The sequence below is a fragment of the Desmodus rotundus genome, chromosome 3 (genome assembly GCF_022682495.2).
Source record: "Desmodus rotundus isolate HL8 chromosome 3, HLdesRot8A.1, whole genome shotgun sequence".
Lineage (NCBI taxonomy): Eukaryota > Metazoa > Chordata > Mammalia > Chiroptera > Phyllostomidae > Desmodus > Desmodus rotundus.
In genome coordinates, this window is record NC_071389.1 from 36,287,858 (window position 1) to 36,314,536 (window position 26,679).

At 41.9% G+C, this 26,679-nt stretch overlaps 1 protein-coding gene and 1 pseudogene across 2 annotated transcripts; both read left to right on the forward strand.

Moving 5' to 3' along the window:
- Positions 1-27: 27 nt before the first annotated feature.
- On the forward strand, positions 28-21,478 carry LRRC42 (leucine rich repeat containing 42). Of its 2 annotated transcripts, XM_024571252.3 has the most exons (9): positions 28-242; positions 1,559-1,591; positions 5,479-5,965; positions 12,769-12,900; positions 14,380-14,498; positions 15,821-15,909; positions 16,075-16,188; positions 19,683-19,767; positions 20,984-21,478. In XM_024571252.3, exons 3-9 carry the CDS (start codon positions 5,493-5,495, stop codon positions 21,256-21,258), a joined length of 1,287 nt encoding a protein of 428 aa, XP_024427020.1. In that variant the 5' UTR covers positions 28-242; positions 1,559-1,591; positions 5,479-5,492; the 3' UTR covers positions 21,259-21,478. The 2 variants fall into 2 exon arrangements, with proteins under 2 accessions (XP_024427020.1, XP_024427019.1); XM_024571251.2 differs by lacking the exon at positions 1,559-1,591.
- Positions 21,479-22,801: 1,323 nt separating this feature from the next.
- LOC123480825 (transcription factor BTF3 pseudogene) lies at positions 22,802-23,685 on the forward strand (annotated as a pseudogene).
- Positions 23,686-26,679: the final 2,994 nt, after the last annotated feature.

Sequence of the window (26,679 nt, forward strand, 5' to 3'; positions counted from 1 at the left end):
TTGCCGGGTACCGCGCACGCGCGACTCCCATGCCCAGCCTACCCTCCCCCCCGCCCCTGTCAGCCCAGCGGTCCCAAGGCGCTAGGTCGCCCCTAGCCCCTTCCCTCCTCCCATCCTTTCTCTGTCCCACCCTCCTTAGCTTTGTGCCTGCGGCGCCGAGCCGCTTTCCCTCTCAGCCGCGCCTCTGGAGGAGGGATCCGCCACAGAGGAGCTGCAGCTTGCTGCCCTAGGCAGGGGCACAGGTAGGTGGCGGCCGCGGGCTGGGCCGCCTACGGATCCCTGGGCCGCAAGTGAGGGCGGGGGCGGGGTGCTAGTGAGGGGCAAAGTGGGGGAGGGGAAGACCCAGAGAGATGCGGTTGGGGTGTGGTTGGGTGAAAGGTGTGAAGAAGAGGATAAAGAGTGTGGAAGATGGATTTAAGCTTGAGGTAGTGGTGCTGGGGTTGGGTATGTGGGCGTTTGAGAATTGGGGTTCGGGGTGGTGGGGGAGAAGGGACCAGGATTTTGGGGGTAGGCTCAGAGAGGGACATGCGTGGAAATTAGAGAGAAGGAGAACTTGCAGTGCTTGGGAAGGGGCCTTGAGGAGTGCAAAGAGGAAAGGATATAGAATTGAAATAGGAGAAAGGGTGGGGTCTTGTGGGTAGGGAAGAAAGAAGTTGGGGCTGTGGATTGTGAAGTTGAGCACAGTGAGGCCTGAAGGCAGGGGATTTTGAAGGTTGAAAACAGAAGATGAGGAAAGAGATGGAGAGATTTGGGTCCTACAAGAGGGAATCCCAGAGAGGGGGAAGGGTGAATAAATGGTGATGGGCAGAATAGATGTTGCCTGGGGATGAGAGTGGGTGGGGGGGGGGTGATGTGGGGAAGGCGGGAGAGGCTGGTGGAGATGGGATTGGGTCTCAGAGACAGGGAGACGGATTTCAGAAGGGCCATGGAAGGATTAGAAGGGCATAAGGTTTGAGAGGTGGGGGCAGAGGAGCTAAGAGTGGGAGAAGGAAGGAGAGGTTAGGATTTTTCCTGTGGAGATTGGATTTTGTGTGTGAAGATCTAGAGTTAGCAGATAGAGAAACTAAGTCTCAAGATGTGGGGGAGATTGGTATGTTCCTGGAGGAAGGTAGAGAGCTGGGTATGGTACCATCCTCTGGAGCTTGGGAGAGGAAAGGGTATGGGTGAGAAGTCAGGTAGGAAAATGCAAGTTTAGGAATAAAAGAAATGGGAGTTGAAAATTGAATAATGGATCTGACACAGAACAGCGAAGGTAAGATTAGTTAGTTGGTTATTCATGGTTTGGACCTAGTTTCTGTTCAGGTTTCTACATTGGAAATTTTCTCAAGAGTTCTGCATTTTCAAATTAACCAAGGGTGTGTGCAGCCTTGGGATGAAGGCCATGAATTGACAGATGTTTTCCTGGTGTGTGGATGTGGGTAATTTCTGCCCTGGCAGAAGGTAGAAGGGAGGCCTCAATGTAGCCCTGTCCTGGCTCTGTTCCCACCAACTCTTTCCTCACATGTCCACTGTTTTTTGTTTTTTGTTTTAATCTCCTCCCTGTCTCCCCATCCCCCAGCTAGAGCCAGTGAATACCAAAGGGATCAAACAGGTGGGTGACATTAATTTTTAACATCTTTTTTTATCCTTAAGGCTTATGTCATATTTTTATTCTTGAGAGACAGCCTCATGCAGTGGAAAGAGCTTGAACTTTGGAGTAATACAGCCTTGAGATTGAATTCTGGCTCTGCCACTTACTAGCTCTGGTTCTTAAGTAAGTTACTTTATTTCTCTGAGGCTCTTCATCTGTTAAATGGTAATCCTGACTTCAGAGGACTGTGAAAGATAACATGAGATCATTTAATATAGTACCAAGCACCGTGCTTGGCAACTGGTAGGTGCTTAACAAATGGTAACTATCATACCCACTATCATTTTCATCGTAATCTTTACTATGATTTTTTATTACAGGGATTATTAACTTCACTTACTAAAGTTAGGTGTTTTCTCCTCTTTCTCTTCAAATTAGATATCTATAGACTTACCTCACAATTTTAATACTGTTGCCTCCTACTCTCCCATCTGCCTCCCCACCCCTTGGCTGGGATAGCCATTCTCCTCGCTTGGTAAACTGGCTTTTAGTTCTAAAAAGCCATTATGTTTGGTTATCAATTGTTTTATTTTGCTGCTTATTCAAAGAGGCTGTAGAAAACTGAGTTATTAATGGAGTAAGGTTATATTTTATTGGTTTGATGAAATGACATACTTCGTGGTATTGGTTCATTTATGGTGGCCAAATACTAGAACATGCGCAATCATGATATTTTCCTGCAGTGTTTTATCAGTTACAAAACCGCCCCTCTGTGGGGAGCTGAGAGACTATTAGAATGCCCCTGCTACTCTGTTGATCTAACATAAAATATAGCTAATGCAGACCTACACTGGACATTGTTTTCTTAGAGATACTGATTATTTTAATTTTCCAGTTTGCATGGGGTTTTTACCATGGTATATCTCCTTAGCAGGCCCATTTGTAATAGACCACCCTGTACAACAGCCAGGCAGAAACAAAAGCCAAGTACAGAAGCTTTGTGTGGAATTCTCTTGCCTTTATGTTTCTTAACCTTGAAAGGTTTAAATACTAAAGGTTATAATTCTTAGATCATTTTGTAGTACCTCACAAATTCTCAGGAAGCTCCTTGTTGGGAGAATACAAGATGCCCAGATTCAGCTATAGAAATCAAAGGTTGCCAGGATTCACTGAACCAAGAGGAGTTCCTCAAGTGCCGTAGTTGAAGAATAGAGAGGCCTAGGGGTTTCTGGACAGATGATATGGGTGTACTCTTTAGGAAACACTGGATTTCTTTTCATTATTTAGAAAGAGAACTAGCATTTGATGAGTAATTTAAAGGTAAAATATAGCCAGAACTGTGCCCTTTTTTGAAAATGATCCCTGGAAGCAGAAGCTGCCAGGACTTGGGGCCGCCTGGCTTAACATCCTTGCTCCGGCCCCAAGCCGCTGTGCCCTCTGCTGGATGGAATCAGACTTTTCTGATTGTCCCCGCAGTAGTCATCCATTCATCCATTTGTTCATTTTACTGCAAAGTTTGTGGAGGCAATATTGGGGGCTGAGGGTTTGGGGTAATGCAGATGGGCAGACCCTATTTCTTTGCCAGGGAGCTTATAATATGTTGATCCATTATAACATTATCTTCCATTGAATTTGCCTTTCTATTTAAATCAGGTCATTCCTTTTTAGGATGATACTTGGTATCTACTTTCTGATCTATAAGTAGAGTAGGGCTTGAATATCCAGTTACAGGGATAAAGACCAAAGGGGGTCTGCTCTATCTTCTCATCAAGATTAAATTCTGTGAGATTGAAGGGGCCAGATGCTTGCTTCTACTGGAAGAAGAGCTTAGAATTCAAGTGAGGCATCTCCTTAGCAGCAGACTGAATACCAGCAAGACTATGAGTTTTAAGAGCTGGTTCTGTGACAGTTTCTTTTTCTTTTTCCTGATTTGTAGATTTTTTCCCCTGGCAGTACCAGTAGCAGTGTACTCCCATCATCTGCTTTGCTTCTACCACCTGCAGAAGGGTCTGGCAAGAGGGGGAGGAGCTGCAGCTGTTGCCTGGAAGAGGAGCTGGCTCCTAGCAACAGTATCAGCAGGCCCTGCAGCTCAAAGCACTAAGCCTGTCCCTTTGGAGGTCTCACCCTTCATCTCCGTTGGTTCAGCAAATATCTGTTGAAAGCTTACTCAGTACTAGGCTCTATGTTAGGCTTGGGAAAGAGAAATGGATCAAATAAATGCCTTCAAAGAGCTCACAGCTCTGGGGACATTAGTAAGGGAACAGACATCGTATATGGTGCTAAGTGTTATGCAGAAGGAGTCTTTGGTGCTCTGGGAAGGATCAGACAGGCCTGCACTGGTACAAGGGCTAGGGAAAGTTTCCCAGGAGAGGGAAGGTGGCATTAATGATGAGTAGGAATTAGCTAGGTCAGGGAAGCAGAGAAGGGTATTCCAGCCAAATGGGCAAAGGGCAGTGGGACAGCCAGTTTACCTGGGCAGTACCGCATGTTCAGAGCAGGGCGTAAGAAAATGATCAGGAGAGGGCGAAGCTCTTACCTTAGGCAGAGCCCTCTTTTCTCATGTGTTCTGCACACACAATTGTCCTTGGGGGAAACTGAATTACACTGATGCCCACAAACGAGATCCACTGTTTGATCTCCAGAGACACAGCGTTTTTGATCACTGACTTGATTGTTGGCTGACACTTCTAAGTGTCATCATAGTTACATCCTAGCCCTGCGTTGATGTGGAAGAAGCTGGGTTGGTTCCCTCTAAATGTCTATGGGAATCTTTCAGACATAATAGCTTTTTGACCTACGTTATATTAAATTTCACCCCTTTTCTCCCTTTAAATTGATGTAGAAACGATAATGAAGTACTTTCATATAATGTAGCAATTTTTTGTGTATTTTGAAATCTCACAGTTCTTCAGGAAAACAAGTATTTATTTCAGTTAATACTTGGGCACAAAATGTCACCCACATAACCACATAAATACCCAACTGTTTTTGATATTTTGCCTAACCTCTAATGTGCCCTAGTAGAGCCTTAATAGAAGTGATGCTTCAAGGGCTAGAATAGCTTTTATTTAGCTCTTGTGATGGAGGTCTTTATTTGTAAGCCCAATAAAAATCTTGTTGCTTGCGGCCTGTGTAAGGTTTAGCAAATAAGTAAACTTGAGTTCTGCCAATATCTTCTCAGGGCCTGCTAAAATGCCAGAGCACTTTGTTAGGAAGTCTGGTGGAATTAAACATGGCCCCTTTTCTCAGGAGCTCAAACCAGCAGAACCCAGACCCAGAAACAAATCAGTAGCAGGACAGTGAGCCAAGTACAACAAAAAAGTGTGTGAAAGGTGCCATGGTAGCAAGGGAATAATTCATTTCTAGTCTTTGTTCTATGCATAAACATGGTTTAAAAAACAAATGGAAGTTCCAAATGTATGATTTGTAACTTGCAAATCCATGAAAATTTTATAGTTGTAATGGCTGCATGCCATTGCATGGTATGGGTGTATCATAATGTATTTAATAACACCCCTGTTTCTGGACATTTAGGTTGTTTCCAATTGTTTTGCTAATATCAACTGTGCTTCCATAACTTTCCTTATAGATGATTCTTTGCTCACTTCTGCAATAAACTTCCTTAGGGTAAATTTTAGAAATAAGATTTGAGTTGGATTTTGAAAGATGAATAGGAGATCACCAGATAGACAAGAAAAGGGGTGCAGTAAGAAAGGGCATTCCAGGTAGAGGCCGTAGAGGCAACCTCCAGTGCCATAATTCACAGGCAACTGGTAAGCTTCATTTTCCCAAACTAGCTGCAGGGCCTGCCTGGTAGGCGAATAAAGCTGTGGGCACAGCGAGATGATGTTACATGTTACAGATGTCACTTTAATTGTATTTGCTTCCTCTGTGCCTTGCTTTTACAGTTGCAAGCAAGGCAATGTCTTACTACCTCAACTCAGAAAACCACCTGGACCCAGGGCCCATATATGTGCGAGAGAATGGGCAGCTGCACATGGTCAATTTGGCCTTGGATGGCGTCAGGAGTAGCCTCCAGAAGCCAAGGCCTTTCCGACTGTTTCCCAAAGGCTTTTCTGTGGAGCTTTGCATGAATAGGGAAGACGATACTGCGCAGAAAGAGAAGACTGATCATTTCATCTTCACATATACCCGGGAGGGGAATCTTCGGTACTCCGCCAAATCCCTCTTCAGCCTGGTCCTGGGCTTCATCTCCGACAACGTTGATCACATTGATTCCCTTATTGGCTTTCCTGAGCAGATTGCTGAAAAGCTGTTCTCTGCTGCCGAAGCCAGACAGAAATTCACAGAGCCTGGTGCGGGGCTGAGAGCTTTACAGAAATTCACGGAGGCCTATGGAAGTCTGGTGCTTTGCTCCCTGTGTTTGCGAAACAGGTGGGTATTGTGATTAGGATATTGAGTAGTTTATTGCGCATTAATTATGTCAAGCTCTGGGGCTTAGTAGCTTTGAGGGCTTCCCCATCAAATAGCACTTCAATTTTGAACTTTCAGACACAAAATGACGGGCCATTTTTAGAAAAATCACTGTTTGCCTTCCCCCCTCACTCTTTCAGACAGCATTTAGCTTTTGTTTTTGAAACAATTTAAAAGGATTAGTTGATTACCACAGCTCCATTAGGTAGAAAAGACTCTTCTACCAACTTTTCTAGTAAGAGAAAATAGAAAAGAGAAGATGTGATCTGCCAAATATCCCTTGGTATGCTTTTGGGGATATGAAAATTAGTAACTAGAGTTCTCAGCCGTATTCCAGTTTTCAGACCACTAGATATTGAGCATTAGATAAAAAGAAACTTTTTTAAAAAATGAGTGGTTAAAATTTCAAGTACCCTAAAATTTGGAAATTTTCAAAGAAGTTCCCAGCACTGGGAAGTTCTGTCTTAGGGAAGGTCTGTCTTTCCTCATAGAGCAGATGTTTTTTGTGTGTGTGACTTGCCTTGCTCAAATACTTTTAGGATTTATTAAAATTTTTATCCCAGCATCATATAAAATGACTTTCAAAGTAACTACTAACTTAAAAGAATACTTGTTAAAAATGTACACGCAAAAGAATTTAAAGCAAACACAAAAAAGTAGAAAGGGAAACATAAGCCTCACTCCCATCTCTTTCCTATTTCCTCTCTGCAGAGGCAACTACTGTTATCAATTATTTTTATATCATTCCAGAAATATTCTGTGCATACACATGCATATATAGATCTTCCCTTTGTCATACAAATGGCAACACACTGCTTATACTGTTGTGTACCTTGCTTTCCTCACGTATTTTGAAAATTATTTGTCAACAATACTTGTAGATTTTTTACATAGCTGTATAGTATACCACGGTATGCGTGTTTTTCTGATTAGAAACTGTGAGGCCTCCAGTCAGGATGGAGGTGTAGGTAGACATGCTTTGCCTCCTTGTGCAACCATAGAAAGAATTAAGATCAGATCTCAAAACTAATAACACCTAGAACCGTCAGAAAACTGAGTTGTGTGGAAGTCTGACACTCAAGGATTTAAAGAAGACACATTCATCCAGACAGGTAGGAGAGGTGGAGTCACAGAGATGGGTGGAGAGGCCGTGTGGTGCAGCAAAGCCGAGTGGTGGTGTGGCAGCGGTGGAACGAAAGGGATGGGTACCTTGGGAGTGAGTGATCCCAGCCCCAAGCCAGACCGCACAGCCTAGGGTTCCAACATTGGGTAGATCCCTGTTACCTCTGGCTGTAGAAACCAGGGGGGGCTGGGTCAGTGGAAGAAACTTCTGGATTTTTGCAGCATAGTCTTAGAGTGTATGTAAATCCACCCACTCCAGGATTCACCACCAGGCCAGCAGCTGGAAAGGCGCCAGTGGCACACAGCAAGGGGGTGAAGTGACTGGAAACAGGGTGAATGCCAGTCAAACTGCCAGAGGCCAGGCAGCATTGTCCCATCTCTGAGCCCTCTCCACACAGCCACAAAGCAGTGAAGAGGGTTGCCTGGTCCTGGCAATTACCTAAGGCTCTGCCCCAAACGATTTATAGGTGCCTTTTCTATAATAGGCCTGCTACTAATACAGGGAGTAAAAGCAGCTTTACCTAATACACAGAGACAAACACAGGGAGGCTGCCAAATTGAGGAGACAAAGAAATATGCCCAAATGAAAGAACAGAACAAAACCTCAGAAAAAGAACTAAGCAAAATGGAGATAGCCAGCCTATCAGATGCAAAGTTCAAAACACTGGTTAATAGGATGCTCAGAGAATTCCTTGAGTACAGCAGGCAAATGAAGAAAGAAATGCAGGTTTCACTAAGTGAATAAAGAATAATCCACAGCAAACCAACAGAGAAGGGAAGGGAGACAGGATTCAAAGAAATGATTTGGAACATAAGGAAGAGATAAATATTCAAACAGAACAAAAAGAAATGAGAATTTTAAAAAACGAGGATGGGCTTAGGAACCTCTGGGACATCTCCAAAAGTACCAACATCCGAACCATAGGGATGCCAGAAGAAGAGGAAGAACAAGAAATGGAAAACTTATTTGAGAAAATAATGAAAGAAAAGTTCCCTTATTTGGTGAAGAAAATAGACATACAAGTCCAGGAAGCACAGAGTCCCAAACAAGTTGGACCCAAAGAGGACCACACCAAAGACACATCATAATTAAAATGCCAAAGGTTAAAGACAAAGAGAATCTTAAAAGCAGCAAGAGAAAAGGAGTTACCCACAAAGGAGTGCCCATCAGACTATCAGCTGATTTCTCAAAAGAAACTTTGTAGGCGAGAAGGGACTGGCAAGAAGTGTTCAAAGTGATGAAAAGCAAGGACTTATAACAACGATTACTGTATCTAGCAAAGCTGTCATTTAGAATGGAAAGGCAGGTAAAGCTAAAGGAGTTCATCATCACCAAGCCCTTATATGAAATGTTAAAGGGACTGATCTAAGAAAAAAGAAGCTCAAAATAACGAACATTAAAAAGATAAAAAATCCACAACTATGAACAACTGAATCTAAAAACAAAAACTAAGCAAACGACCAGAACAGGAACAGAATCATACATATGGAGATCATCTGGAGGGTTATCAGCCGGGAGGGGGAAGGGAGAGAATGGGGAAATGGTGCAGGGATTAAGAAGCATAATTGGTGGGAACAAAATAGACAGGGGGAAGTTAAGAATAGCATAGAAAATGGAGAAGCCAAAGAACTTAAATTCAGGACCCATGGACGTGAACTAAGGGGGGGATTGCTGGAGGGAAGGGGGGGGTACCAGGTGGAAGGGGGCAAAGGGGGAAAAATTGAGACAACTGTAATGGCATAATCAATAAAATACACTTACAATATAAAAGACAGCTTACTGTTAAGATACACAATCAATATGATCATTAAAATAAGGCTACACAGAAAGCATGTAATAAAAGAGGAGAAAGTTGTACCGGAAAGCGTAAGTTAAGCTTATATGCTTGAAAAAATAAAGAAGCAGTGTTTATTTAATTGGCTCATAGGATTCGTGTTTTTACCCCAGGCCAGATATTATACTTTAAGAAGAAAAGACACAAACAGATGCAGACAGAAACAGAACCGTGGGCTCATGAACTTTTCAGACACTTCGTGAAAACTCTGTCTTTGAGCTGTGGTCTCAGTCCTGGCTGGGCCAGCGGAGGGGAAAACATCGCCCAGCTGAATAGTCAAGTAACAGTTCATCGCAGCTTGTACATTGGAAACACATTTTACTTTTTAATCCAAGTTATTTATGTTTTGTAGAAAAATTTGAGCAATAAATAGAATTATGATGTATAATTTGTCTTAAAATTATGTTGTAAAGGCAATACATACTATTTGGGAAATACATAGAACTGTGATATTAAAAAAAAATAATCATCCCACCATTCATGATAATCACTTTCAAATATATATCCTTGTGCATTTGGAATATGCCCTAATCTACAATTTGTATCCTGTTTTGGTTTTCCTCCACTTACCATTGTGGCTTAAGCGTTTCTCATGATAGTGGAAATGCTTTTCACCCATTTGCAAGGTTTGCCTCCTGCACCAGAGGTCCGGTTGGATGAGAACAGCACCTTCGTTCATGTTCGATGAGCACAGAAGTTAGTGCAGTGTTTCTGGGAAGTGGCTTAGCAGTATGTACCAAGAGCCTCTAAAGAACACCCATACTGTTTATCAGCCCATTGATTCCATTTATTTACGATCTCTTCTAATTTCTAATGTAATAATCATATATAGGAACAAATATTTTTACATAAGAGTGTTCATTATAGTAGTCGTTGTAATAGTGACCTGAAAGCTGACTGTCCAACACTAGGAAATTAGTTAAGCAAATTATGGTACATTCATATGATACATAACTCAAGATAATATTTAAAGAGCATTTAAAACGATGTGGTGAAATGTTCATTATATAATAAATGAAAAAATAAGAATTAAAGTTACATATGCTATATGATCCCAGTTTTATTAAAATAAGAATTTTTATAATTGTATATATAGAAAGAAAAAAGAAACCCACTGAAATATCTAGATGGTGGGAGTGAAATTGGTGTCATTTTCTTTATAATTTTTCATATTTTCTTAATTTTTTTTTCATAACCTTTTGGCTCATATTATATGAAAGCATTTTCAAATTTTGCCACCTTATTTAGATATAAGTAAGATTTTCAATTGTGATCAAAAACTTCCCTTTTTCTTTTCAATTCCCAAAGGAAAAAGAAGAGGGCAGGAGATTGGGGTTTGCATTTGCAATTCAGGACTGAAGCTGCAACAGCAAAGGTTTTACCAGCACGAAAGGGTTGAGGTGAAAGGGAAAGAGCCTGAGGAAATAATTGAAAATAAGATAATTGGTTAGGTGCCGGGGATTGCTGTTTTGGGACTGAGTCACAAAGCTGCCTGCCAGAAGGAGAAGCCAGTACCTTTGCACTGGGTCCCACCCCTACAGAATGGTCTCCTCCCTGTGTTGAAACCCCAGTGATTTTCAATCCCATTGGTGGTTGCAGGGAGGGAAGTATGTTTTCCTTAAAATATCACCCTGTGTAACTGAAGTAATTATAATAGCTACCATTTAATGAGGGCTTTAATAATCTTGAAAAAAGTAATCGTCAGCCCCATTTTCTAGCCGGAGAAATTGAGACTCGAAGAGGTTAAGTAACTTCTCACAATCACACAGGTAATTAGGGTTGTTAAGAATCTAAACTCACCTGATCCTGATTTAGGGGGAAAAAAGAATCTAAACTCAGGTCTCTCTGATGCTAAAATATTTCTGTGCTCTGTTGCTTCTTCGCTCACTGTTTTGAAATCGTTGAGGGGCAAATTGGGACTAATTTTGAGCAAGACCCTAGAACTTGTTCTAGATCAGTGATTTTCAACCAGTGTGCTGCAAGAATTTTTAAAATATGCAATACCTGACTAGCCAGGGACACTGACCTCTTTTCCCCTTAGATTGTCAAATAAAAAAATGACAACAGCCAACACAACAATAGCCATACAATGTGGATGCCCTGTCTTGAACCATAAATAATATAGATCATATAATAGAATTGCATCTTATAAGTCCTGTTGCATAATAAGGTTGCATGTGATTGGTTAATTCTTGGTACTAGAAATTTTTATATAGAAATATTAGCATCTGTTTTTTTAAAAAAGTCACTTTGGAGCAAAATGCATAGGTAATTACTATTGTTATTATTGTGAATCAAAATTATACCTGTTTTTTGTCGAGCCACAGAATTTTAGTAATTTATGTGTGCCATGAGATGAAAAAGGTTGAAAACCATTGTTCTAGATAAACATCTAGTAAGGTCTGTGGCTTTGCATGTTGGTTTCTCAGCTTTGATTTTTGTAATGTTTGTTAATTATGTTATCCTTCTCAGATAACCCATTTCAGAATTACAAAAAATCTCTTGGCAAATTGATCAAAGGATGTGTGTTTCTCTCTCTCTGATTACTAGTAATCCCCCAAATCCCCATTAACCCATTTCAACTCTGTGATTGGAAGATGGAAAACAGCAGCTTTATTTACAGTGCGGTTCAAATAGTCTGAGTAAATAAGGCTCATTTGTGTACCCAGCTGAGCTCCATCAGGCGGCTTAGAGGGGCTATCAGTGCCAGGCCATCTGTGGCTAGCAGTCAGGTCAGCGACAACTTGCCAGAAGTAGGAAGAAAAGAGATTTAACTTCCCTCTTACTGTCAGATTGTTCCATCCCGTTTTTGGTCATTATAATCCTGCTGACAGAGATGTGAACACTTTTAAGTGTGACCCCCACTGATCCTAGTTTGCCATCTCTCTGTGGAGACATCTAGACACTCTTGAGAAAGGTAGATTAGAAAGGCATGCTTTTGTCACAAGCCAGTTTCCCTATTCTTTTAGGATCCTCTCTTTTCCTGTCATACCTAATTACTTGTCGTTTTTTCTCACTGACGACATCTAAAAGAGAGAAACGGCTAGAAAGCAAAGTGGACGCCACAGCCTGGGATGTGGAGTGCCTTTTTAATCTCCTTTTCCTCTTCAGAGGCCTCCCTGATGCGTCCTGATGAACTTGGGCAGGGTGCTCCAGTGTAATTAATTGGTTGTGCTCACTGGTTTGTCTTAAGAACCGTCTCGATTAGAGTGAGTCCTCTTAGTAGTCGTGCCGCACAGGCTTTCAGGGCAGAGTTAGCGGGATGACAGGGACACAGTGGAGTGGGCAGCTACTCAAACTCGGGTTTGAGTTAGAAAAGCTAAAATGTGATCTGCCAAATACTTCTTGGTATGTTCCTGGATGTGAAGATCAGAAGCCAGAGTTCTTGGCTCCATTTCAGTTTTCAAACCACAAAATATTGAGCATTAGATAAAACGCAACCTGAAAGGAGTGAATTGATGACACATTTTTGAGTCCCCTGAAGTTTGCAAATTCTCCCACGAGGTCCCAGCACAGCCGGGGCCTGCCTTCTAACAACGCACATGTTTTCTCCTGTGACTTGCCTTCGCTCATATACTGTCATTTATTTATTTATTTAAAATGTTTACTCCACTCTCGTGTAAAAAAGACTTTCTAGGCATTGACTAACGAAAAAGTTCAGCCAGTGTCCACATAGTAATCAGTGAAGTCTGCTTATTACATAGTGCTTTGTCCAGACGGAATGTTGACTGCGGCACAGACCCACATTCGATAATGTTTCAAAAAGAAGGAAAAGAAAAACTGTTTCTTGTTCTCCATGCCCCACAGATATCTGGTGATTTCAGAAAAACTTGAGGAGATTAAGTCTTTCCGGGAGTTGACCTGCCTGGATCTTTCCTGTTGCAAGCTTGGAGATGAGCATGAACTTCTAGAACATCTCACCAATGAGGCCCTATCTAGGTATTGCCACCATTTGCAGATGAATTGTTTTATTTTTTCAAAGGATGGTCTGGCCTGGCTGGGTGGCTCAGTTGGAGTGTCGTCCCATGCACCCAAATTTGCCGTCAGGGCACATAGCTAGGTTGCAGGTTGGATCCCTCGTCAGGGTGAGTAGAGGGTCAAACGGGAGACAACCAGTCGATGTTTCTCTCTCACATCAGTGTCTGTGTGTCTGTCTGTCTGTCTCTTCCTCTCTCCCTCCCTCTTCCCCCTCTTCCTCTACCACCCTGCCTCCCTCCCTCTCTCTCTAAAGTCAGTAAACGTATCTTCAGATGAGGATTAAAATGTAAAAAAAGGTATGATCCAACAGGGTCATCTTGAAGAATGCCGATTACTTCCCAAATCTGTGTTTATTTGCTAAGTTGTTTTTTTTTTCATAAAATTTTCAATTTGCATTTACTTGGTAGAAGCAATGTAGATTGGACAGCTCTTACAAGTCAGTTGGTTCATTTTTCTAAATAAACTTCATTACAACATGTACTACTTGAAGAGACCTGGGTTGAAACATGATTTTGGCTTTTGACTTGTCCTAGTGTATTCTAGCAGGAGATGAGAAGTTACACAATTTTCTATAATTATCATTTTCTATTTTAACTATCAGTGAATTATAAATTATTTAAAAAGTAAACTACTAAAGACAACCAAATACATCCTTTTCAAAAGAACCATAATTTAAAGAAATCACCTAGTTCATATACTGATCACAAATAATCCAACCGATCTCAGTCTGGACAGCAGGGAGGAGGCCAAATGGGTCCGTCTGTGGCTTCCTAAGCACCCAGAGGGATAACAGCATTACAGACCTGAGTCTAACCTGCTTCCTGGGGCCTCCCTAGGACAGACACCCACATACTGCTCTGTACAAAGGTATATTTGTGTGAGTTAGTAGAAGTTCAGATTTCTTCTTGGGTGTGGGACAGTGGAACACGTTAATACTCCAGTGTCAGATTAGCTGGATGGATTGGGTTATGGGTATACCTTAAAAACCCAATCTGAAAATCTGGATTTATAAAGCTAGTTAAACTTAGAGGGTTATTTGCTTTGTCAAAAGAATTCTCATAGGAGTTCTTTAGGAGACGTTCCTGACATATTTAGAGTGTTTTTAGTTTTTACACAGCATTTTTTTTTAGGAATGCAGCTTTTGTTTTTAACAAGGTATATTCATCTCCTTAATGAAATCCATTTATCTCATTTCACCATGTACCTTTAGTGCCTTCTGCCATCTGAGATTAATACTACACGACATTGTTCCCTAAGGTAACCCTCACTGAGTAATGAAATAACCCCAACAGATACTTAACTCCATTAAATGCATTGGGTGTGAAGTAGCGGGGGGTAGAGGATATTTTATATTTTTAAATGAAATTTATGAAAGCATGTTATACCTAGCTTTCTCAACCTCTCTTTGAGTAGTTTACTTAACGGACTTTCTTTCCTTAGTGTAACTCAACTCCACCTGAAGGATAATTGTCTATCTGATGCCGGGGTACGGAAAATGACAGCACCAGTTCGAGTGATGAAAAGAGGCCTTGAAAATCTAACATTACTAGACTTATCTTGTAAGTTTTATCAGAAATTAGAGAATATTAATGTTGGAAGAATGGCCTTAGAAATCATTTGGTTCTTCCCTTCATTTTAGAGGTGATAAATTGAAGGGACTTTCCTAAGTGCCACAGCAAGTTAGTGGCAGAGCAGGACTAAAGCCAGAGGCTCCTGACTCCTGGCCAAACCCTCTCTGGCATGCTGGCACCTCGTTACGGTAGGAAAGGCCCTTACAGTCTCATCCGTGCCACTCACCGTGCAGGCAGGGCAGCCTGTCGTCATATTCGTAGCATCTATAAAGCACATTTGGTTCATCTTTACTTTCTTTGAGTTGATTGTCTGTCATCTAGGTCTTTTTTATCCATATTTGCTTGATGGAAATCTGGATGAATCCACAATTGTGATAATTTACTCAGGATTAACCAAATACTGACACCAATGGTAGAAAGTTGATAGAGATCATTTACAATTTAATTGAGCATCCATTGAATGTACGTATGGCAGGATGGTATAATGTCAAAAGAATAGAAGGAGCAGGGTTCGAGGTCAGGGGATGCTCCTTGCTCTGTTACTCTTTTTAGCAGCTGTGTGCCCTTGGGAAAGTTATTGAACCTCTCTGAGCCTTGGTTTTGACTTCTGTAAAATGAAGATGATAATGAATGGCCTGCCTTCCTTCCAGGAAAGTGTATTCATTCAGCAAATGTTTTCTAAGCATCTACAATGTCCCAGGCACTGTGCTCATGGCCTTGAGGACTCAGTGCTAAGTGTAATAACTCTCTGATCAGAGACGGTAATATGTAAGAAAGGATTCTGAGAAAAAGGCAAGTAAGAGTAGTCATAGTCCCTCTGTGTCTGAGGACCTTTGAAAACCTTTTTAAAATAAATCTTTTTACTTTGGAAGTGAAATGGCCATGAACAAAGTCTGATGAACCTTTTTTTTTATTATTGTTGTTCAATTACAGTTGTCCTCATTTTTTCCCCATTACTCTCGCCTGCCCTACCCACCCCCCCCCGATGAACCATTTTAATACATGTTTATGTATGTTGTTTCCATATAGTTGTAAATTGAACCTTTTGGGATAACACTGGGTTCATTTTTTTTTCCTGCTAACCCCCCAGCTCCTAGAAAGTTAGAGCTATAAAGGATGTTAAGGATCATCTCATGCATAGCTCTTCATATTACAGATAGAATAAAGATCCCTATATTTAATTTATGTGGAAAAGTTTGTTCACTCAATATTTTATATTTTATCATTGTTTGGCCTTTTTCTGACCTTATCGTTGGCATTTTAGCGAAGTTACTTTGTAACTGAATACTGCCTGTGTTTTTGACACCTAGGTAACCCCGAGATCACAGACGCAGGAATTGGATACCTCTTTTCTTTTAGAAAACTAAACTGCTTAGATATCTCTGGGACGGGGCTTAAGGTAGGACTTTTACTCCCTTCTCTTATTTTTCCACATTCCCAGCTTGATATTTTGCTTCTGTTAATTGGTGTTCAGAAAGGGCTGGTATTTATGATGGTGTTTATTTCCTACTGAAAGCAAGTACTAATAGATGCATGGGCTCCCTGTCTGTCTTTCCCTCACTAGGACGTCAGAGCTGTCAAACACAAGCTCCAGACCCACATAGGCCTTGTCCACTCCAAAGTGCCTTTGAAGGAGTTCGATCACAGTAACTGCAAGACTGAGGGCTGGGCTGACCAGGTACTGCGTGGTTTTTCATATACAGCTAATACGGTTTTTCATTGTAACTGTAAGAGTCTTATTCAACACTTTGAACAAATGTTAATCCTCTTAGTATTTCTTGGCTGAATTGTCATCTTCATGTCAAATTGGAGACAGTGATGGCCTGCAACTGACCCAGCTACTTAAGGAAAGGTATTACATGCCTGTCCTTAAACCTTATGCCCTGGTCACTAGATTGTGCCTCACACCTTATTGGTCCTCAGAGAAAAGTGCCATCTTACAAAGATTCCGAAAGTAAATGCACTATGGCTTCTGTGAAAAAAGCAGTATGACCCAGCTTCAGAAGGACACGTGTCACTTAGCAGTCTAGAAAGAGTAAGTCCCACTCACTGATAACGATTTAAATCTGACTCTTCTTCTTTGGGGGGTGATTTTCCTACGTCTCAGAGCCTTTAATGAGGACAGGTCTTTTTGTCCTTCTCTCACGGATCGTTCCCATTTTCATCTTCTTGACTGAATTTTACTTTGTCTCATTTTGATGGTCTCCCTCAACTTGGTGAAGTACAGACTTAAGTAGGAAGTCAGAGGTAACCAAGTATACCGCACCAGTAGACTCCAGCTCGCCTGTGGCCGGTGCCTTTCTCCTTGCCACACTTTAATAAACCAGTGTTTCTCGGTGGAGACTTAGAGGACTCCCCAAACTGTTTTGTTCTGGGCATCTCCTTGGCTCTAGCTATGGTGCATGATGCTGGACCTGTCCAGCTGCCTGATTATAGTATCACCTCCCTAGGGGTAAACAGGAAGGGGTGCTGGTGAGTCACTGTTTCAGAAGCACTTTGAAGTTGGTCCAGAAAATGCACGCTGAAATAATTATCATAGTGCATTGCTACACACAGTCTGTAGTACTGGATGAATCCTAGACATAGCCAGTAGTGGACTTGGGGCAGGTAGGTGTGGGATAGTCATACAAAGGCTTGATGTAGTTTGGTAGCAGGTGTCATGGTGGAAGGAGCAAAGGCTGTGGAGTCAGAGAGACCTGGGTTTGGGATCCTGGCTTGATAGCCCCGCAGCTATATGACTTAAGGCAACATGAGTCTTTGTTGCTTCATCCATAAAATGCAGAAGCCAGGACCTCTCTTGCAGAGCTTGGTAAGGGTGAAGTGAAATACCTAGCAGCCTGGCCTGAAAGGAAGCAAGTCGGCCTCTGTGCAGCTTCGTGCCGTGCGGCCGCAGCCTCGCTTCTCGGGCTCGACTGCAGAGCTTTCTCTCTCTCTCATTGATCCCTTACTGAAACGGTTTCAGGCTGACTGTGCTCCTCCTGCCTCACTCTCAGCAGGTGACACAGAAAGAGTGAGACTGTCTAACAGAAGTCCCCGTACTTCCCTATCTCTGTCTTAGCTTTGCTTCATGTCTTCAACTATATTCTACTTCCCTCCTATCTAAGGGGAACAGGGACGTCACTTTATTCCAGAGATAAGCCTTTTAGAGGTTTTGGGTTTTTTTTTTCAGTTCTGTTCCCTAAGATCACCAGCTTTTTCTGTAGCTGTACTAACAGTTATTTCCCCTACTGCCCCAGCACTGCATCTTCAGTCTCACCCTGGGCCGGCTGCTTCCTTTCTCTGTATAAACATACTTGTCCACTGTTAGTCTGACGTGTTCCGCATTCCCCAACAGAACTGTGAATTGTTTTTTATTACCTCTCCCACTTCCTCATTGCCTACTCAGTTCTTAATCTTTTTTAAAAATAAATCTCTTTATTTATTTATTTTTAGAGAGAGGGGAAGGGAAGGAGAAAGAGAGGGAGAGAAACATCAGTGTGTGGTTGCCTCTCATGCGCCCCTTACTGGGGACAACCCAGGCATGTGCCCTGACTGGGAATCCAACCGGCGACCCTTTGGTTCGAAGGCCAGCATTCAGTCCACTGAGCCACACCAGCCAGGTTATTAATCCTTTGTAATCTAGGTCCGGCCTCCATTTCTCTATTGTAGGTGTTGCCTCGAAGGTAACATGTGGTCTCATTTTCACCTGCGTTGGCTTTTCTTCAGCTTTGACATAACATGCCCGCCCCACGCTGCTTCTCTCTCGGCCTTTCTCCTGGCTCTCCCCTGACCCTTCCACTAATCCATCTAGCTCTTGCTGATTACTCACCTCTTCTCTGATACTTCCCCTCTCTCTCCTGGTGATCTCAGCTGTTCTCAGAGCCTTAACTGCCCCTGTAGGAGTGATTCCACCTTCTCTCACACGCTAGACCCATTCCGAAATATCACCCATAAATCTGAACCTGGCCCCTCAGGTTCAGCTTGTCTAGAACCTAACTTACTTTCTTCTTCCCTGTCCCCAAGCTCTTCTGTTGACATTCTGGTTTCTTAGTGGAAGCACTGTTTTCCCAGTTGCCCCCCGAGTCACGAGATTCAGGAGACCTGTCTGCATTTCCCATAATTGGGAAGAACCGTGGAAGGGATGACAGCGGGTATTTATTGAGTGCTGCTTGTGCGCCGCTCCCTGTGCCACACCCTTCTTGTGCGTTGTCTCATTTAACAGATGAAGAAAGTGAGACGGAAATTAAATCACTCGCCCAGGGTCCCCTGGCTAGTAGGTAGTAGAGCTAACTCTGGAATTGTGTTCTTAGACTGTGTTGTACTGCCTCTGTGTCCTGAAAACATTTTTCTTTATGATCATTCATTGCATACTGTAAAGAAAAATATTAAATTCAGTTCTTGTTTCCCATGGTATAAGTGAAATAATCATTTATTTATAGCTTATACGTGGCCAGATTTCCGAAAGAATTTGAGGTAGCTTATAATAGAAATACATTTGCACTGGTTTTAAAAACAGAAGCTGATCATGAAATATCTTGAGAATATGAAAATGTGGACATTTTACACAGAGTTTAAGTTACAGTGTATTGTAAGGCTTGAGACTAAGAGTGTATGAGTAGTAATCACAGGGTTTTGTTTTTTTCTAGATTTAAAAAAAATTTTATTTAGTTATTTTTAGAGAGGGGAAATGAGGGAGAAAAGGAGAAAAACATGGATGTAAGAGAGAAACATCAATCGGTTGCCTCTCGCACGCCCCCCACTGGGGACCTGGCCCCAACCCAGGCGTGTGCCCTAACCAGATACTGAACTGGCAGCCTTTTGGTTTGTGGGGTTTGTGGGGTTTGCGGTACGAAGCCCAACCCACTGAGCCACACCAGTCAGGGCATGATTAAAGTTTTAAATTTTAGTATTAGTTTAAGGAAATGCCATTTATTTCTAGCTTGGAATGAGCTGAAAATTGGGAGTGAGCTTTATAGATTTTTCCTGAGTAATGCAAATATACATATCCAACATATTTGTATTCTAACCCCCGCATTAAAACAGAAAATCCTGGGCTGACTTGATTCTTACTCTAATCACCAATCATGTGAAGTAAGAGCACCGCAGGGGCCTGTGTTTCCAGCAAGGGAACAAAGGGGAACAAGGGAGGTTTGAGATTTTGTTCAGGCTGACATCTTTTCAAATATGTTTTAGATTGTTCTGCAGTGGGAGCGTGTGACTTCGGAAGCTGTGAAGCCAGGACAAGCCTTAGAACCTCGAAAGGCAGCTCAGCACTTCTGTGAGAAATTCTTTTTCCTTTGGAATTTTTGCCCTTAGCTTTTTGCACCCTTAAAGCAGTTAGCTTATCTTCACAGAGTGGGAAACTTAACTGTGGTAGTACTGACTTAATTAGGTCACCAGGACTCCCGTTCTCTCCCCATAGCTCACAGTGCTAAGTCCACACTTGGCTTGGAGCGCCAGGACCAGGAAAATAGCTTATTAAATGTATGTATCTTGTTCCGAAAATGATTTGCAGTGGCACAAAGTAGATATATGACAGACGGTTCAAAAGGAATTAAGTGTAGCCAACAGGTAGAAGCAACTCAAGTGTCCACCAACAGATGAGTGGTTAAACAAAATATATTATTTATACACCGTGGAGTATTATTCAGCCTTAAAAAGGAAGAAAATTTTAACATATGCTTTAACATGGGTGAAACTTGACATTATGCTTAGGGAAATAAGCCGGTCAAAAAATACGCAAATATTGAATAATAATTCTTTATGAGGCTCCTAGAGTAGTCAAGTTCGTAGAGACAGAGAGTGGAAGGGTGGTTGTCAGGGGCTGGGAAAGGGGGTGTGGAGATTTATTGTTTAACAGGTTGCAGTTTCAGTTTAGCGAGACAGAAGGCTCTGGAGAAGGACGGTGGTAATGGTTGTGCAACAGTGCTAATGTACTTAGTGCCACAGAGCTGTGTACTTAAAAATGGTTAGAATGATAAATTTACTTATGTATATTTTACCAAAATTTTTAAAAATTAGGTTAATGAAATCAGTGTGAAGAAAAACTAAAGGTAAAAAAATACGAAGCAGCCAGGGCATACCAAGGAAAAAAAACACATAATGTTGTGTCTTCTGCTAGAGTTGTGCCATAAATTTGGCTCATAGAAGACAGTCAGGTCCAGATTTTGAATAGTAATAGCTAACATTTTTTTAGCTTTTACTGTGTGCCAAGCATTGTCCTAAGCACTTTATGTACATTATTTCATTTCTTTTCACATCACCCTTACGCAATAGGTTTTATATCCCTGTAAAGATGAGAAAACTGAATCTCAAGTCACTTGCCCAAGGCCTCTTATCCATGAAGTGGCTCACACATGCCTCCAGCCTGTGCTGGTGGCATGCCACTGTCACTTTATGGGGACTCAAAAGGGAATAAAATTCATCCAGGCATCACTCTGTTTAGGCCATTGTCGTTTTCTCTGGGTCACCCCTCCCTTCTGCGGCTCTTACAGATGGAAAGCGGGCTCGAGCAGAAACCCCAGTGAAGTGTCCCCTGGCAGACACCCACATGAACTCCTCTGAGAAACTTCAATTCTATAGAGAGAAAGCCCCAGACTGCCACGGGCCATTGCTGAAACGCGAAGCGATCTCAAGCCAGGAGTCAAAAAAGAGCAAGAAGAGAGGTTTTGAGGAGCCAGAAAAGGAACAGAGTAATTCTTCACAGTCTGCAAAGCAGAAATACGTGTGTCTTGCGGTGGAAGACTGGGACTTGTTAAATTCCTATTGATTGGCAGAAGTTGACCTTTTCCCCCCCAACTCTAATGTATGAGGAAAGGGGGCTGATGTTTTCCTTTTTGTTTGAATTTACCTATGACATTAGTATAGCAGGCAGATATTTCTACTTTTGTGGTGGGGGAGGGGAATGCTATGGAAGTATGTAATAATTTCTAATGTATATTTTCAATACATAGTAATTTTTTCAAATAAACATTTTTTGCTGTCTTTAAGTTCTGCATATGAAATATGGACTGGAGCCACAGGAAATAACACTGTGGTTTGAGATGAAAGGCCATCCGAAATAGCAAGGGTGAAATAGCTTAGCATGATTTGTTGCTACTCCAGTTTGGGCCAGCCGATCATATATACAGGGTCCAGCACAAATAACACCACTTTTTTATTACAAAATCATAAGCATGTAATTCTGTAACAATATCACACTCAAGAACACCAAATGACATTTTAGGTGAAATGTTCAAATTAAAACTACAAATTATTACACCCATATTATTACCCAACCAGCCACACTCACGCAGGCCTTCCTTCTGCCGTACGCTGTGTGTGGCTACCATATTGAAGGCCTCCTGCTGCCATGACCTGTCCCCCACGGAAGAAAGATGTGAGCCCCAATTTAGAGTTAAGAAACCTCAGCCTCAAGTTAAGTGAGTTGTTCAAGGTCAGAGAGCTGCAAAGTGACAGAACCAGAACATACAGTCCTTTCTGTCCAACCCTAATGCCCACTCTGTTGCAATGCCTTTTAACTAATAGTTTGCGTTGCCCTGGCTGGGTAGCTCAGGTTGTTGGAATGTCATCCTGATACGCCAAGGTCGTGGGTTCAGTCCCCAGTCAGAGCACACACAAGAAGCAACCAATGCATGCATGAATACACGTAACAAGAAATTGATGTTTCTCAAATCAATTTTTTAATACCAACTATTATGTGTCTACAAAGTAAAGCACCAGGAATCTTCACGGCATTCTGTAAAGTACATATAATTGCTTCTATCTTACGGATGAGGAACCTGAGACCAATAACTAGCCCTGAACCGAACAGTGCTCCTCAAGCTTTATTGTGCGTGCGAATCACCTGGGGCTCTTGTTAAAATGCAGGTTCTGACTCAGTAGGTCTGGAGTGAGACCTGAAGTTCAGCACTTGTAACAGGTTTCCAGATGATCCCAGTGCTTCTGATCTGTGGACTGCACTTTGAGTAGCGAGGCTCGAGACCACAGGTAGCAAACATGAATCTGGCCTCCACCTTGGTTTATCCAGCCCGGCACCTTTTTTCTACCTGGTGGTGGCGCCGAACTCTCACTTAGCTGTTAAGGAGTAGTTACATTTATACAGTCCTAAAGTTACATTCGGCTCTTTGAAGGCAACCACGAGGCTGATGTGGCCTCCGGTGAAAATGAGCTTGACACCCTTGGTCTAGACCTTCACTGTCTAATACAGTAGACCCTCATCACTTACGGCCATTGAACACTTGAAACGTGGCTAGTCCAAAGTGAGATGTGCAGTAAAATACTAGATATCAGACATCAAAAGTACACAAGTATGAGTGGAAGATGATGTGGTTTGAGCTGCCATCTTGTGTCCCCACATGTGTGCGCTTATTCTCAGCTGGTCTGCCACAGACCCCCTGTACGCCAACCCTAGTCCCCAGCGCGGCCCTGTTTTCTCTCCAACAAGATGAAAGAAACTGTGGTGAACCAAGAGAAACTCGCCAAACTGCAGGCACAAGTGTGCATTGGTGGGAAAGGCACTGCTTGTAGAAAGAAGTAGGTGGTTCACAGAGCAGCTACAGCAGATGATTAAAAAAAAACTTCAGTTCTCCTTAAAGAAGTTAGCGGTAAACAATATCTCTGGTATCGAAGAAGTAAATATGTTCACAAACCAAGGAACAGTGACCCACTTTAACAACCCTAAAGTTCAGGCATCTCTGGCAGCGAACACTTGCAGCGTTACAGGCCATTACAGCTGAGACAACGCAGCTGACAGAAATGCCGGTCAGCATCTTCGATCAGCGGGCTGCACGCAGTCGGACTAGTGTAAGCAAGGAGACTCACTGAAGCCCTGCCCGAACAATCTGGGTGGAAAAGCACCCCTTGCTACAGGAGAGGATGATGATGACGAAGTTCCAGACCTTGTGGAGAATTTTGATGGGGCTTCCAAGAACGAAGCACACTAATGAAGTCAACTTCTGAAAAAGGTAAACTTGAAGAGGTCACTGGGAGCTGCTAGTTTATATTATGACTGCTCTTTCAAAGTTTGTTTGTGGATCGGATAAAATCTACATCTCTAATGTTTTTAATACTTTGCCCCTTGGACACTGCAGCTCTTTTCAGTTTGTGCTTCTACACAAATCATTCTTTCCAGCTAATTAAGCTGAAGAAGCCTGGATAAAGTTTGAAACCAAGGTTCATTTTTTCTAAAAAAGATATCTGCATTTTTAAGTATTGATTACATATTAAAATGGTAATTTGGGGATTAAAAATAATCACTTCACCTGTTTTTATTTTTCTAACGTGGCTACCAAGAAACAACATGGCTTGCACTTGTGATTTGCATTATATTTCCATGGGACAGTTCTCTTCTAGACCATACGCCATCCTTAAAAGGCAGCTTAAAGCAAGACCTCCTGGCAAGTAAAATGGAGACAGAGTGACCTTAAGGAATTAAGAGAATTGGCATGACAGGTTTGACATTTGGAAGTGCTCTGGAGCAGGGGCGTCCAACCCTTTGCCATCTCTGGCCCACTCTGGAAGAAGAGTTGTCTTGGGCCACACATTAAATACATTGTGACACGTAATCACAAAAAAAGTTCATAATGTTTTAAGTAAATTTATGATTTTGTGTTGGGCCACATGTGGCCCACGGGCTGCAGGTTGGACAACCCTGCTAGAGTTTAACTAAGATTTTAATTAGTGTAGATCTTGGATCTGATAGGTATCTGCTATTCAGAGATAGGCAAGGTGCTAGCCTGTTGCCCAGGACCATATCAAAAGCTTTGATTTGTGAAATTTATAAAAAGAAAAAGGTAGTGTAGATAGTTTTCTTTGTAGAAGTAAAGTTGAGTTTTAAAATGTCATTTGGGTGGACAGTAACACACCTTGCCAAATTCCTAGCGCTAATAAACACCTTGTCAAACTTGGCGTATATTGTCAGTCAAGCCTGAGTCTAATCTGATCACCCCCACTGCCACCACCCCCACGTGGTGTTGCAGTACTCTGCCAGACAGTGACATTTAAACATCCCACCTGTTCAGATCATTTCGGAAGACAAATCTTCATTCAAAGCAACTTCCGATTTCTTATATAAACATAGTTTACTTTTAGAGCTGAAGTTTCATTTTCTTTAATCCTTTTTTTTCTTTCAAGAATCTCATTTTCCTCTGCTGGAGATTCCCTTAAGCAAATATTTCTTGTTTGATCTGAACAATTCATTTTAGTCATTCAGATGGAGTTATGAAAGTCTAGGCTTTGTTTTAATGATTAAGATCAAAGGCAAGAATTTACAACTGGCGTAAAATAGATGAGGTGATTTGCCTGTGTGTGTCTAACTTACATGTGAGGATTAGCTATTTTTAAATTACAATTTCTTCTTAGAATTCACTTGCCGACTTAAGAACTTGGGGCAGGTGACTCAATTCTGTTCATCCTCAATGTCCCTCTTTAGAATGAAGCCGCCTACTCATGCTTTACAAGAATGAGTAAATCAGTGTTTCTCAAAAGTGCGGTCTATGGACCTCTGCCCCAGAGTCTGCTGCGTATTTATTCAATGAAATTCCTGGACCCCGCCCATGTTCAGTGGGTCAGAATCTTCCAGTTTGCTAGAATTACATATGATTCTGACATTAGGCCAGGTTTTCTCCTCATACATTTATTCAAAAAGTGCTGAGCTATTAATTAGTGAAAGTGTATATTGAACATTTAATATATGCCAGGTACGAGAGATTCCGAAGTGAACAAGACAAAAGATAGTCTTGCCTTCAAAGAGCTTACATTGGGCGTGGGGGTGGGGTGAGACACACTAAGAAGTAAGTAAATAAATGGGACATAAGCCCATGAGCTAAGTTCACATAGTGATAAGTACTTTAAAGAAAGCAGAACAGTGTAATGGGGTGTTGGGGGATGGGGAGACAATTTAGATTAAGTTAGAGGGTTACAGAAGGCATCTCTAAGGAAATGATGCTTGAGTTGAGAGGTATGATAATTAGGAGAAAATTGAACAAACACCTGGCTGAAGGGAGTCTCAGGGAAGGAAAACAACCTGAGATAGTTGGCACATTCTAGGGACAAAAAGAAGGAAAAAAGTGAAGGTCAGGTGGCTAGTACGTAGTGAATAAGTGGTGAAAGATGCACTTAGGGGAGATGAGTCATGGAATTTGCATCTTACTTCAGTAGAACACAAGGCCCCTGATTAAGCATAAATCACATGTGATAGGATTTCTACGTTGAAGAGTGAAGCCCTGCTATTGCTGGACCCACTGGGTGGAACACGGATCACAGTGGGGGCAACAGTGGCGCAAGAAGCCCAGTCAGGACCATTAAAGTCCAGGTGAGGGATGATGGCAGCTGGGAGCGGAGTCCAGCAGTGATGACGAGAAGAGGCTGGACTCAGGGGCTATTTTGGAGGTGGAACTGCTAGGTCACATTGATGCATTTGGTGTCAGGGAGTGAAGGAACAGGAGTATAATCAAAGATGATTGCTTCCTAAGCTTTTGCCTGAGTGGATAATGGTGTCATTTACTAAGATGGGAAAATACGCAGGACTTTTCCACAGAATTTAGCAAACGGATTCTGAAATTCATATGGAAATGCAGAGAACCTAGACTAGTCAAAACACCTTTGAAAAAGAACGGAGCAGGAGGACACTAACACTGCTCAGTCCCAAGGCTTACAGAGGGACAGGGACCGAGACAGAGTGGTGTCAACATCAAGAGAGACAAACAGATCAATGAAACAGATTGCAAATAGACGGATAACTGATATTTTGCAAAGTTGCAAGGGCAATTCAATAAAGAAAGGAGCAACTGGATTCCATGTGCAAAAACAATAATGAAATAGAATTTTGATTCATTCTTTGCACCATCTACATAAATTAACTCACAACAATCAGACCCAGTTATAAAACCGAAAACTATAAGCCTTCTTGAATAACACATAGGATAAAATCTTTGTGACCTTGGGTTAGCACTGATTTTTTTAAATACAAAAACATGATTCGTAAAAGAAAAAAATTTGATAAATTGGACTTCATCAACATGAAAAACTTCTGAAAGACACTGTTAAAAGGATGAAAAGACAACCCACACACTAGGAGAAATATGTTCAAATCATGCATCTGATAAAGGATTTGTATTTATAAATACAAATATTTACACTATAATATAAAGAACTCTTGGGACTTCCAGCCAACATAGAGGCATAGGTA